Consider the following 13,791-nt stretch of genomic DNA (forward strand, 5'->3'; position numbering starts at 1 on the left):
GAAGGAAGGAAGGAAGGAAAAGAGGGAGGGAGGAAGGAAGGAAAGGAGGGAGGAAGGGAAAGAAAGAAAGAAACAGAAAAGAAAAGCAGTAAAGCTTCTTGGATCTGCTCTGGAGTCCCTCAGTGCTCTGTCGGGTGGAGGGCAGCCTGTTTTGTTATAAACCCTTTGGAATCATGGTTGGTCATCATGTTCATCAGAGTTACTAAGGCTTTCAGAGTGGATAGTCTTTACAATATTGTTCTTATTATTTCTTTGAATAATGTATACTTAATGTTACTCTTCTGGTCCTGCTCACTTCACTCAGCATCAGTTCATATAAGTCTTTGCAGGTTTCTCTGAAATTCTCCTGCTCATCATTTCTTATGGCACAATAGTATTCCATTGCGTTCATATACCACAGCTTGTTCAGCCGTTCCCCCACTGATGGGCATCCCCTCCATTTCCAATTCTTGGCCACCGCAGAAGGAGCTGCTATCAGTATTTTTGGGTCCTTTGCCTCTTCCTTACTTTTCTTTGGGGCGTAGAGCTAGTCATGAAGTTTCTGGATTCCAAGGTGCACTCAGCTCGATAGCCTTGGGAGCCTTGTTTCAAATTACTTTCAAGAGAGGTTAGATTCGTTTTCAGCTCGACCAACAGTTCATGAAAGCACCTGTTTTCCCACCAACCCTCCAGCATTTGTCATTTTCTGTTCACTTGGCCGATAAATGGGTACAAGGCGGTCCCTCAAAGTCGGCTTAATTTGCGTTTCTCTGATTCTTCGTCATTTAGAACATTTTTTCATAGAGCTGTTGATGACTTGGATTGCTTCCTCTGAAAACTGCCTATCATATCCTTTGGCCATTCATCAACTGGAAAACCACTCTTATTCTTAGAAATTTGGCTCAGTCTCCTATATATCTTAGAAATGAGAGCTTTATCAGAGAAATTTGCTGCAAACATTTTACCATTTCCTGCGGCTCGTCTGATTTTAGCTGTATTGGTTTGTTTGTGCAAAGCTTTTCATTTGGTGTAATCAAATCTGCCTCTGTTACCTCCCGTGAACCTCTGTGTCCTTTTTGGGCCCGAAGCCTTCCCCTGGCCGCAGGTCTGACGGTGCTGCTTGCTTGTGATGTCAGTTTGTTTATGACGTCAGCCTCTACGCCTCGGTCACGCGCCCGCCCATCTGGAGCTTATCTTGGTAGACAGCGTGAGACGTCTGTCTGTATCTAGTTTCTGCCAGACCATTTTCCACGTTTGTTGAATAGTCCGGGGATGTTGGAGTTTATCAGACACTAGCTCACTGTGTTCATTGGCTTCTGTGTCGTGGGTACCTAATCTATTCCGCTGATCAGCCTCTCTCTTTCTTACCCAGCGCCAGTTTGTTTTTGACAATTATAGCTCTGCGGTATAGTTTGAGATCAGGTACTGCCAGGCCCCCCTCCCTGTCATTTTTTTTCATTGATTCTCTTAATATTCTTGACCTTTTGTTCTTTCAGGTGAATTTTGTTATTATTTTTCTAGCTCTATAAAATTGCACTTTGGTCGTACTCTGAAGAAGTAAATTAATTTGGTAGTAGCATCATATTGACTCAGCCTAACCATGAGCAATTACTATTTCTCCCTTTAGATCTGCCTTTATTTGCGTGGAGTGTCTCGTAATGATGCTCACGTGGTTCCGATGCGTGGCATGCTGGTAAACTCCCAAGTATTCTGCACTGTCCATAGAGATTGCAAATGGAACTTCTCCTTCGACCTCTAGCTGCTGGGTTTTGTTGGTGACGTACAGAAGTGGGTTCACTTTACGTCCTGTCGCTTCGCCAAAGGGGCCCCTTGTCTCAGCGAGTTTTGTAGTTGAATCCCTGGGCTCCCTGAGCGTCCGCCCACATCTGCAGGGGGCGAGAGCTCTGTTCCCTCTCTGCCTCTGCTTTCTTTCCGTTTCTTTTTCTCGTCTCCTTGCCGCAGCAGCCAGCGTTTCTTCCTTGCCTCTGTCAGGTGGAGTCTCTCTTGCTAGCAGCTCAGGGGTCACTTCCTGCATTTACCCTTTCCCCGTCCCTCCCAAACTCCCTCATCTTTGACTTTGTTGTTGTCGTTGTTCAGTTGCATCCGACTCTTCGTGGCCCCACTCGGGGTTTACTTGGCAGAGACACTGGAGCGGTCTGCCGTTTCCTTCTCCAGCTCATTTCACAAATGAGGAAATTGAGGCCAGCAGGGTTAAATGACTGACTCAGGGTCACACAGCTAGGAAGTGTCTGAGGCTAAATTTGAACTCGGGTCTTCCTGACTTCAGGCTGAGCGCTCTATCCGCTGCACCACCTAGCAGCCCCTACCTAGCACCTAGTAGGTGCTTAATAAATGTTCACTGATTGCTTGGCTGACCTAATTAAAGCTGTGGGGCTGGGGGATTTCAGAAGAGGCCGAACGTCTCTTCTGTTGACAGACTGTCCTCCCTGAAGCTTGACTCCCTTCTCAGAGCCTCCTAGCACCAAGGAGCTCACTACCTAGCCGCTTCATTTCCTTATTAGAGGCCCTGCCTTCCACTGAACCTTTCTCTAATGATTGACTCATCAGTCTCACCGACCTTCAGATAGAGGGGTCTCCCAGGTGGGCGGGAGGAGAGCTCGTCGTCTTCCTCAAGCGAGACATTTCCTTTCCTGGTCCTCCAGCTGTCTTTCTCCCGCTGCGGTTTCCCGGGGCCTTCACCGTCTTGGGCGCACCCTCCTCGGTATGTTTGTTCTGGTTTGTGGGCCTCTCTCTTGACTGCTCGGTGCCCACAGGGCCTCCTGGGGCTCCTCACCCTCCCTCCACCACCTCCCTCCTCCCCTACTTACTCCCCCTTACAAGTGGCTCTGCAGCCAGGCCCAGGGTGGGAGGTTGCCCAAATGGAGAATACACTATCTCCTGGCCTTCTACCATCAAGAAATTTATCACAAAGTAAGTTATAAATGTTCTAATTTATAAGTATTTATAGAGACCATCAGTGAATTCTCCATTTCCATTTTGGCCTATCCATAATTTTCCCCAAACCCATACCTTTAGGTGGCATAAGATCTGGGTTCAAACCCCACACTGCTTCCTGTGTAACCCTCAGCAAGTCACTTCACTTTGCTGGGATTCAGTTTCTTTTTTTCTTTTTTTTAAATTTCTTTTTATTTATTTATTTTGATTTAGCAACAATCACTTCCATATGCTTTTGAGTTTAAAATTTTTCTCTCCCTTCCCACCACCCTCCCCAAGATGGCGCACAATCTAATATAGACTATACATATACATTCCTATTAAACATATTTTCACCTTAGTGATGCTGTAAGTAAGAATTAGAACCAACAGGAGAAACCACCAGAAAGAGGAAACAAAACTCAACAGAAGAAAAAAAAATAGCAAATAGTCTGCTTCGATCTGCATTCAAACTCCATAGTTCTTTCTTTGGATGTGGATAGCATTTTCCATCACGAGGCCTTTGGAGATGTCTTAGATCCTTATATTGCTGAGAAGGGTTAAGTCTATCAATATTAGTCATCTCGTAATGTGGCTGTTACTGTGTACAACGTTCTCCTGGTTCTGTTCCCTTCACTCAACATCAGACCATACAAATCTTTCCAGGTTTTTCTGAAGTCAGCCTGTTCACCATTTCTTATAGCACAATTGTATTCCATTACATTCATATACCACAACTTGTTCAGCCATTCAATTGATGGGCATCCTCTCAATTTCCAATTCTTTGCCATCACAAAAAGAGCTGCTATCAATATTTTTGTACATGTGGGTCATTTTCCCATCTGTATGATCTCTTTGGGATATAGCCCTAGAAGTGCTATTGCTGGGTCAAAGGGTATGCACATTTTTATAGCCCTTTGGGCATAGTTCCAAATTGCTCTCCAAAATGGTTGGATCATTTCACACCTCCACCAACAATGCATTAGTGTTCCAATTTTCCCACATCTTCTCCAACATTGATCATTTTCCTGTTTTGTCATGTTAGCCAATCTGATAGGTGTGATGTGGTCCCTCAGAGTTGTTTTGATTTGCATCTCTCTAATCAATAGTGATCTAGAGCATTTTTTCACGTGACTATAGATGGCTTTAATTTCTTCATCTGAGAACTGCCTGTTCATATCCTTTGACCATTTATCAATTGGGGAATGACTTATATTCTTACAAATTTGATTTAATTCTCTATATATTTTAGAAATGAGGCCCTTATCAGAGGGACTGTTTGTAAAAATTCTTTCCCAATTTTCTACCTTCCTTCTCATCTTAGTTGCATTGACTTTGTGCAAAACCTTTTCAATTTAATGTAATCAAAGTTATCCATTTTGCTTTTCGTAAGAGATTCAGTTTCTTTACCTCAAAAAAAAAGGGGGAAAGGGGAGGAAAGAACCACTTATGAGGCACCTACTATGTGCTAAGTACTGTGCTATGTGCTCTACAAATATTACTTTATCCTTTCAGTGACCCTGTGAGGTAGGTGCTGTTATTATCCTCATTTTACAGAAGAGGAAACAGAGGTAGACGGTGACGTGACTTGCCCAAAATCACACAGCTAGTCAGCATCTGAGGCCACATTTGAACTCAGGTCTTCCTGACTCCAGGCCCAGAGCTCTGTCTGACCCAGTAAAGGGACAGATGATTTCAGTGGTCCCTTAAACTATGATCCTGTGAGGTGTCTTCAAAAGAAGCCAGATACTTGGTAAAAGCAGCAAAGACTTAGCCAGGCAGGCAAAATTTTGTGTAAAATCTGCCTTTCTGGAAGGTGGGGGGGGGGGCGGGGAATGAGGACCCTCAGAAGCCAAGAATCCGTCCACCAAGCCTTCACTCTGACCTGCCCCGTGCAAGTGTCTGCCCACGTGAGGGGCCAGGTGAGGGCAGGGGTGAATAGGACTCAGTATCTGTCCTCAGGGACTTCACAGTCTGGAGGGGGAATAAAATGTGTGTGTAAATAATCCACTTCAGTGAGTACTTACTGACCATTTACTATGTCTATTGTGCTAAATTTTGGGGTGGGAAGGCGTTCAAAGGCCTATAGACTCAGCTTTCAAGGAGCTTGCAATCTAATCCCTTTGGGAGGCAGTGTGGTTCAATGGAAAGAACCCTGGATTTGGAGTCACAGGGCTCCATGTGTCCTCGGGCTGGCGTGGCTGCCTTCTCTTATGTTGGGGTGTTTCTTTGACTGATGACTGAAAACAAAACAGCCACGGAATGCGTTGACAGAACGCTGAAAACTGGGTTCGAGTCTCCCCTCTGGCACACACTGACTGTGTGACCCTGGGCGAGTCACTTGCCTTCCCCCATGCTTTGCACAGCTGTCTAAGACCATAAGGGGCAGAGAAGGTCCCCACATGCGTTGGTGGAGGGTTTCCTCTTCTGGGAGTTCCCGTGCCAGTGAAATCAAATTCTCAGCCCCAGTCCTTTCTTGCCTCCTTGCTCTTCTGTCAGAGGAAAACAGCAGCCTCTTGTGAGATGGGAGGCGGCTGCCCGCGGAATGCAGCAGGAACGGAGGATTGGCAAAGGCCCGAAAACGAGCCAGAAAACGAGCATGTATTCCCTAAGAGACTTGTCACATCTTCCAGATTTGTCCTCTGAAGACAGTCAGGTTACCGTTTAGAAGACGGCATTTGGAGAGGCAGCGGGGCAGAGAGAGAGCTGGCCTCCACCCCAGAAGCCGCCTGGAGGTCGGCTGCCCAGCCATGTGCTGGTCTTCCCTGGGCAGGCCTTGTCCTCTTAGGAGTTGGAGGGAAGGTGTTCACCTGCGGCTCCTCACCCAGAGCTGCCTAGGTAGATGGAATCACCGTCTAGTTTATTTTATTTTTGGAGGCAATGGGGTGAAGTGACTTGCCCAGGGTCACACAGCTAGTGCCTGAGGCAGGCTTTTGTTTTTTTAACTTTCGTTTTTTTAAATAAAGATTTTCTCAGGCTCCTGCTAACCTAGGATCACATCCAAATCCTAACCCTTCCTCCATCTGACTTTCTCCCCGGGATGCAGACCGGGAGGCCATTTCCGAACTTGAAAATTGTCTCAAGGAAGCCCGGAAATCTGCCGGGGTGAACGCCTTGTATTATGCGGGGATGTTCCTTTGGCTGATGGGTAAAAACGAGAAAGCCAAGGAGTACGTGGACAGAATGCTCAAAGTGTCCAGCGGATCCAGAGAGGTGAGGCCCGAGCACTCCTTGGGCTGGGGGCGGGCTGGGGGCGGGCTGGGGGCGGGCAGGCAGGAAGCACGTGAGCCAGCGTGAGCACCAAGGACAGCATCCTCCATCCCCCTGGCCGTAGTGCACCAGGGAGCCCAACTCAGCAGACCCTGGGCCTCTGGGTGGAGCCTGGGCTCGTGGAGCTGGGGGAGGGGTGGGCAGCCGCGACTCCACCCCTACGAGGGCCAGCCTGGAAGTCGGGGGGAGCTCTCTGAAAGCCCCTCATTTCCCTTTGCCAGGGCTACGTGCTCCGAGGCTGGGTGGACTTTACATCTGACAAACAGCACACCGTAAAGAAGTCAATCAAGTACTTTGATCAAGGGATTCGAGACACCAAGGATGTGTTGGGCCTGATGGGGAAGGTAGGGAGGGTGGTCAGAGTGCCTTGGTCCCAGCCCCAGCTTTGCGCCCTCACTCCCAGCACGACCTCACCCTCCGCAGGCCTCTGTCCCCCTGGGCAAAGTCAGGCCCTCGGACCAGATGGTCCCCAAGGACGTCCCACCTTCTGGTCTTAGCTACATGCGAGTGCCCTCGCTCCCTGTCCTGAACGGGCCGTCTTCCCTAGAGGACATCCAGGGCCTCCTGGGCCTCCTCCCAAAGCCTCCAGGCTGGGAGATCCCCCCTGGGTGGGAGGTGTGACGTTCCCTGGCAGCCACGCCCTGGAGCCTCCCAGGCTCATCTGGTGACAAAGCCACATCCCAGAGGGAGCCGTCACCAAGGCACAGGGGCCAGGAGGAGCCCCAGGGGCCAGCCCTCAGCCGGGCCACTCTAGGCAGACCATCAGCGTCCTCCTGGAAGCTGCAGACAGAGCAGACACTGGCCCCGGCAGCAGATTGCGCCAGAGCTAAGTGGTCTCTCTGAACTTTTCTCAATAGGCAAACTATTTCATGATGCAGCAGAATTACTCGGGTGCCCTGGACGTTGTTAATCAAATAACAGTTACGTTTTGTGACTTCATCCCAGCATTTATCCTGAAGATGAGACTCTTCTTGGCCCAGCAAGACTGGGAGCAAACTGTTGAAACAGGACAGCGGTAAGGGAAGTGACCATGAGTAGCCATAGTTTCGGGAGGCTGTATTTTTGGGGTTTTTTCGCTTTTTGGCGAGGCAATCGGAGTTAAATGACTTGCCCAGGGTCACACAGCTAGTAAGTGTCAAGTGTCTGAGGCTGGATTTGAACTCAGGTCCTCCTGACTCCAAGGCCGGGATGGCGGTTTTTTTTTTTCAGGTTTTTATTTTAGCTCCAGTAGACTTAAGGATTTCACCAAATGGCAAGGAGACGGTGTTTTCCCCCTGTCTCATCCTGTGCACCCCTCTTCCCAGGGTGTCCCTAGAGGAGCTGCCCCCAGGGCAGCCCTTGGCCTCTCTGTGATCTCTCACTCCTACCAGCCACAGGAAGTGCATAATATGTGTCAGGCACTTTGGAAAAAAAGGAAAAGAGAAAGCGGGTCCTGCCCTCCAGGAGCTTACATTCTAGTGGGGCAACCAACAGGCCTGCTATAGAGGCACAGCCAAAGCCAGGCTTTGGTCACCACGAGGTGACCCTGAATTCCTCCTTGCTAAGCCTAAACGTGGTCCTCCTCTCCTGTGGGGTGGCAGAATCCTCGATGTCCCTTTCCTGCCTCTCCCCGGAGCCCTCTGGGCCCGCCCGGGCCTGACTCCTCAAAGAGAGGGGGCCCCGGGGCTGTCGGCTTTGAAGCCAACCAGCCCTCCCATTCCAGTCTCACAGAGAACTGCTCTCCTTCCTCCCCGTTTGTTCAGCTCTGCCAAGGCAGTAAGTTTGCAGCAGTTTGGGGAGTCACCTCCTCTTTCCTTTCACCCTGGCTTCCTCTCGTATCCCCGAGGGCCTCCGTAGCCCTGGGCTGCATCTTCAGCAGAGTGTGGTGGGCGAGAGCCTTGGGCCAGAGGGCCATCCAGTGAGCACCTGGGAAACCAGAGAGGGGTCGGTTCCTTGGCGCATAAGGAATCTGAAGTTCCATGATGATGGAGGCCTGTGGTGCTTTGGAGGAGCCCGAAGCACTCCGAGAGACCCCACTGTGCCTTCCAGACCACCCAGAAGGTGCTCAAAGCTGTGTTAGCCTACTCTAGTCCTGAGAATCAGCCTGAGATGCAAGAAATGCCTCACCCTGTGAGGTCAGTGCTCCAGGCGTTATCGCCATCTTACAGAGCAAAGTTAAGTGACTGGCCCAGGGTCACCTGAGTCCAAGCTCAGTGTTCTTTCTATGGGGCCACACAGATTCCAGTTGCTTTTGGGTAGAATCCAGGACTTAGCTCTGTGATCTTTAACCTGGGGCCCCCAAAAGTTCTGTGAAGAGATTCCAGGGGTTCATGAACTTGGATAGAGGTGGAAATGGCCCCGCTTCCTCCCTGAAGCTGAGCAGGGTCCCAGGGCTTTGCCAGACTGTGAGAGGGATCCACCCCAAAAATATAACATATAGTCTCTTCTTCAGCCATAGTGGGCCAGCACAGAGCATTCCAGTAATGCGAGAACCTTGGCCTGCCTCCCTGGGTTGTTTACACATCTTAGAGCAGCAAGCCAAGTGTCCAGCAGAAGGTCTGCCAGCCACCTAGTTTGCTGGGCCACACTTAACTTTGAGGAATTCCTATTCCCGTTTCAGAATCTTAGAAAAAGATGAAAACAACATCGATGCCCGTCAGGTTCTGGCCGTGCACGAGTTTGCAATGGAAGGAGATGTCAATGAGGTCAGTTCTCTGGAGGATCAAGAAATGCCCTGTGAATTATGCATTAATAACTTTGCATAATGAGTAATTTTTCTTTTCTGACACAGGCTCATGGCCTGAGCTCCCTGGTTCTTAGCCTTCAGCCATTCTGAGGTGCCATGGACTTGTCTCTCCCCACCCCTCCTGTCTTGTCTGCCCTTCCCTCCACTCGGTATTGGTTAAACAGGGCTGATTCCAACAGTGCTGCAGAAATAGAGACCTTGAGCGGTCTGGTTTCCCATCAAGGCCTCGATGTCATTTATAAAATGAGGAGCTTGGCCTAGCTGACCTCCACGGCTCCTTCTTACCAGCCGGCATTCTGGGCCCCCCATCCTGTTAAAGGAATGAGCAATGATTGGTCAGTCAATGATGGAGTACCCACAGGGTTTCCTAGTGTGGATCCTAGGCTGGGAGCTCTCTAAAGGGCAGTTACAGTAAATCTCAAATACAGACACAAACAGAAGACCCCATATCGACCCCACAGTCTAATAATGATGAAAAGTAGCTAACACTTAGATTGGGCTTACTATGTGCCAGGCACTGTGCTAAGCACTTTATAAATACTATCTTCACAACTCTGGGAGGTGGGTGCTCCCATTGTCCCCATTTTGCAGTTGAGGAGACTGAGGCCAACAAAGGTAAAGCGACTTGCCCAAAATCACCCAGCTGGTTAAGTGTCTGAAGCTAGATTTGAACTCAGATCTCCCTGACTCTAAGCCCAGAACTTTATCCACTGGGCCACCTCACTGCTTCCCAACTGCCTTATTTTCTAATTTTAGAAGGAGGTGGACACCTCCAGGCCAGTCCTTGGTGACGACTCAGGGCAGTAGGGCGGTGCTCTTGCCCTGGACTCTCAAAGTCGTGGCAGTGGGAACCAGCACTGGCAGAACCTAACGAAATGGCAGCTTCAAGTGAAGAAGCCATGGATGACATCTTCTCCAGGGGTCAGCCAGGACACCGGCCGACACAGGACAGATTTTTTTTGGCCATGACAGGCCCACAGTGTAGACAAAGACATGAGGTCCTCCTCAGTCAGCTTCCACCAACAGGAGTGGGGGCAGAGCATCCTGGGGGTCTTTGGCCAAGGGCCCACCCCAGTGCCAGGCACAGGGCCAAGGGAAGGACGATCTGCTTTGAGAGGGTGGAGGCTGCGTGTTCCCTTGACCTGGCAGTAGGAAGGACTCTTGGGCCACTCGGGTTGGACGAGATGCTGCCTGAAATGCCTTCCAGCTCCAAAGGCTCTGTGATCCCACTTTTGGGGTGCCTGTGCCTTGGGGGCATTTCACTTGCTAGGCCAGTTCCTCAGCCCATCTGTCCCGATTCCTATTTTCCTCCCGACCCCCGGGGCCCCATGCTGTAGCTCTACTGGGCAGATGTTAGAGTGTTGGGTGGGAGCTTCCTTATTGGCAAAATATGAAAATTGAGCAAGAGGAGACCTCTAAGGCCCCCTTCAACTCAAAATCTGGGGTCCAGCTTGGTGCGACCTGGGCCACCGAAGAGGCCTGGCCTCTGAGGTCCAGCTCTCTGTGCAGACTTCAGGATTCCTGTCCCTGCCCCTGCCCCTGGCCTTCCCCATTATCTCCCACCCGCAGCACCAGGCACCTGAAAGCATGCCTTGTGAGACACTTAACCCCCCACCTGCTGGGGTCCCCAGCTGATGTCCCATGAAAGGAAAGCCTCACCACTCAAGTCCCCGGCAGCTCAGAGGGTTCACTGTCAGAAAAGGGGATGGTTTGCTTTGATTTTGAAGAAGACGCTTGACCATCAGGGGCTTTGTCGCTGCACCCTCAGGACCCTCAGACTAGCCGCTGAAACCTCCTAGGTCAGCTATCTCCTCTAAATAGAGTGGAAGCTCCTTGGGAACAAGGAATGTCTGGGCTTGCACGTATGCCCCCCTGCACATCACACGTGCCTTACACAGAATAAACACCTAATGAGTGTTTTTGGGGGCAGAGGTGGCACAGTGGATAGAGAACTGAGACGAACAAGCTGTGTAACCCTGGGCAAGTCACTTCACCCTGTTTGCCTCAGTTTCCTCATCTGGAGCAGGAAATGGCAAACCAGTCCAGCATCTCTGCCCAGAAAGCCCCAAATGGGGTCACACAGGCCTGACATGACTGAACCACGAGAAGGACAAAGAGTTTTCTCATTCATTCCTCCATCGGGTGGCATCCTTTGCTGGGCAGCCCCACACCACAACGCCCCTCTCTCTATAGCCTTGAGAAGCAGCCTCCTCACTCGTGGAGCGTCAGGCACAACCGATTACTCTATTTTCTCCCAATGGTACTCACTAGAGAATCTAACCCTAGAGAATCACCCAGAGGACTGAGTGGCCGAATGACCAGCCTAGGGTCAAACAGCCAGTCTGTGTCTGAGGCAAGATTTGAACTCAGGTCTTCGCTCTTCACCACTAAGCTGTGCAGCCTCACAAAGTACAGATCGTACAAGGTCTCCCCTGTTAGATGGTGAGCCCCTTGAGGGCAGGGACTGTCTTTTGCCTCTTTTTGTATTGCCTGGTACATAGCAGGTGCTTAATAAATGCTCACTGACTACTGGCTGATGAAGTATTACAGCTAATTGATTACTGCGTGGGTTTGATCGTGGAGTTTCTGTACCTGGCAGGTAGAAAACAGTTGAGAGTGAGGCCTTCCGTTTGTTTAAAAAGCAGAAGCCAGGAGTCACGGGCACGGTTTGGGTGAAGACTTTTCTTTTTTTTTCCCCTGCAGGCGATCAATCACGTGAGAAATCTGATTAAGGCTCTGGAGACCAAGGAACCCCAGAACCCGAGCCTGCATCTCAAGAAGGTCGTCGTCATCAGCCGACTGGTAAGCAGGTCTCCCACCTCTGCAGGGAGAACGGCCCCCTTCCCCTCCTTCCTCTGTGCCAGGGTCAGGCTGACGACCCAGCCTTCCAGGCCTGACTCAGGACTCCTCCTGGAAGGCCTTCCCGGGAGCCCCCCCGGCAGCCCTTGCTCTCCCTGCTCTGTCCCCCGGAGATGCATTGCTTCTGCTTGCACATGTGAGCTCCCCAGGACAGGGGCTGTGTCATCTTTGTGGCCCCACCGGCACCAAGTCCAGCGCTGTAGGAGGAGCCCCAAACCACCCAGAGCGGGCAGGGACCGCGGGCCAAACGGTTCGGCCAGTCTCCTCAGTCTGAGTCCCAGACGGTCAGTGGCTTGCCGACCTCACAGAGACAGGAAGCTGCAGGGCCTCGACCTCTCGTCTGTCCCCCAGACGATGTTACCTCATGAACGAATGGCACGTCTACCAGAAGATCTGGGGCTTCCTTGTGGTTCTGCAAGCTGGCCAGGAGACAGGAGCCAGATGTGGCCACCCCTCCGATAATGGGCACATCAAAGGGGCAGAACTTTCAGAAAGAAGGGAGGATAGCACCACTCTAGAGTGCCCTGGTCTGGCCTATGTTCAGTTCTGGGCCGGCCACTGGCAGGCCGCAGAGCACCCAGAATAGGGCGGGCAGCATGGTTAAAGGATCAGCGGAAGGAGAGGAGGACACTCAGCAGGGGAGGCCTCAGAGCCCTCCCTGCAGCACTGGCACAGCCTGGTTCTCTGTGGACCCCGGGGGAGGGGGAGGCAGAGGGGCACATCTGAGCTCGGGCCAGGGAAAACTCTCTCGCAGTAGAATGGGCTGCCTCCCCCTTTTGGGAAATCCTCAGCAAAGGGCCGGATGACCATTTGCCAGGTCTGTTGGAGCAGAGACTTTTCCCCCAGTTTGGGCTGGACCAGACGGCCGAGGAGACCCTCCCTGCCCTGAGCTCCTGGTGCTGGATTCTGGGTCACGCCTTGTAACCCGGGCCCCAGGGGGCCTTCCTGGCGGCCTGTGACGCCGCTCACTCGTTTCTGTGGCTTGCCTGGGGGCCGGGTCCTTCCCCGCTGCTGGGGACCCTTGGGCCCGGTCAGCAGTCAGCTCCACCCACTAAGGCCCCAGCCCCATGCTGTTTTTCCTCGCAGTGTGGGAAGCACCAGATCATCCTGCAGCAGATCCACAGTTTCATCGAGCGCACCTTCCTGGCCGCGCCCTCAGATGCCCAGTTCGCCAACGAGCTGGGCTACCAGCTCATCCTTCAGGAGAGAGTGAAGGAAGCCTCTCTGTGGTACACGGAAGCCATGAAGCTGGACGAGAGCAGCATGGCGGCCCTGACAGGTCTCTGCGCAGGGCTCGGGGGAGGGGGGTGCAAGGTGAGCTAGGTCACTGCAGCCCCGGCCGTCACAGGACCCCACTTGTTATTGCCTGACTTAAATCTCCCCTTTACAACATGTATAGCCATTTCTTTACAACAAAATTTTGGCGGAATCGGCCAGGACGTTGAAAGTCCCTGACGGTCAGTGCGGTGTTCCCCGCCTGGACCTCTGCCAGGGAAGGGGGGCCTCCTTCCTCTTCATTCCACCAGAATGCAGGAAGCTGGAGGCCAGGGGCTGGCGCTTCCTGTTAGGGGCACAGTGCATGCTTGGTGAGTTCACCCCGTGGCCAGGCAGAGCTCAGGCTCAAAGAGGAATGACCCAGATGGGTCATCTACACAGGCTGCGGTCCCTAAGGCACCGCCCAGGCCTGGACCTACGACCCCTTGGGCAGCCAGGGGGGGCTGACACCAAAAGAAAGAAGGAAGGATGAGACATAGGGTCTGTCCTGGCGGGATTCTTCACCAAGACCCTAAGGGCTCTCATATTGAGCACAGGTGCTGGGGGGCCACCCTGACCCTCCCACTTTTCCTCTTACACTTGTACAAGCTTTAAATGAACCCAACAAAACATGGAAACTCCCACTAAAAGCACCAGTGTGCAGGGCCCCTGGGGGATTCAGGAAGGGCGGCATCTGCCGTGCTCAGGCTCATACAACACACAGTAAGTCTCCTCATCAGCTTACCGACTGTGAGGTTGTTCCCTTTGTG

General features: G+C 51.7%; 1 protein-coding gene across 2 annotated transcripts in view; it reads left to right on the forward strand.

The window, feature by feature from the left end:
• Window positions 1-13,791, forward strand: part of TTC21A (tetratricopeptide repeat domain 21A) — a 47,120-nt gene that overhangs the window by 7,277 nt on the left and 26,052 nt on the right. For both annotated transcript variants that reach the window (XM_027835908.1, XM_027835909.1), the window contains exons 4-9: window positions 5,960-6,126; window positions 6,405-6,527; window positions 7,041-7,198; window positions 8,783-8,867; window positions 11,612-11,710; window positions 12,854-13,046. In XM_027835908.1, coding sequence (XP_027691709.1) covers window positions 5,960-6,126; window positions 6,405-6,527; window positions 7,041-7,198; window positions 8,783-8,867; window positions 11,612-11,710; window positions 12,854-13,046 — 825 coding nt within the window. The remainder of the gene's footprint in view (window positions 1-5,959; window positions 6,127-6,404; window positions 6,528-7,040; window positions 7,199-8,782; window positions 8,868-11,611; window positions 11,711-12,853; window positions 13,047-13,791) is intronic.

This window comes from Vombatus ursinus, unplaced genomic scaffold (assembly GCF_900497805.2).
Source record: "Vombatus ursinus unplaced genomic scaffold, bare-nosed wombat genome assembly UNPS02014817.1, whole genome shotgun sequence".
NCBI classification, from domain to species: Eukaryota; Metazoa; Chordata; class Mammalia; order Diprotodontia; family Vombatidae; genus Vombatus; species Vombatus ursinus.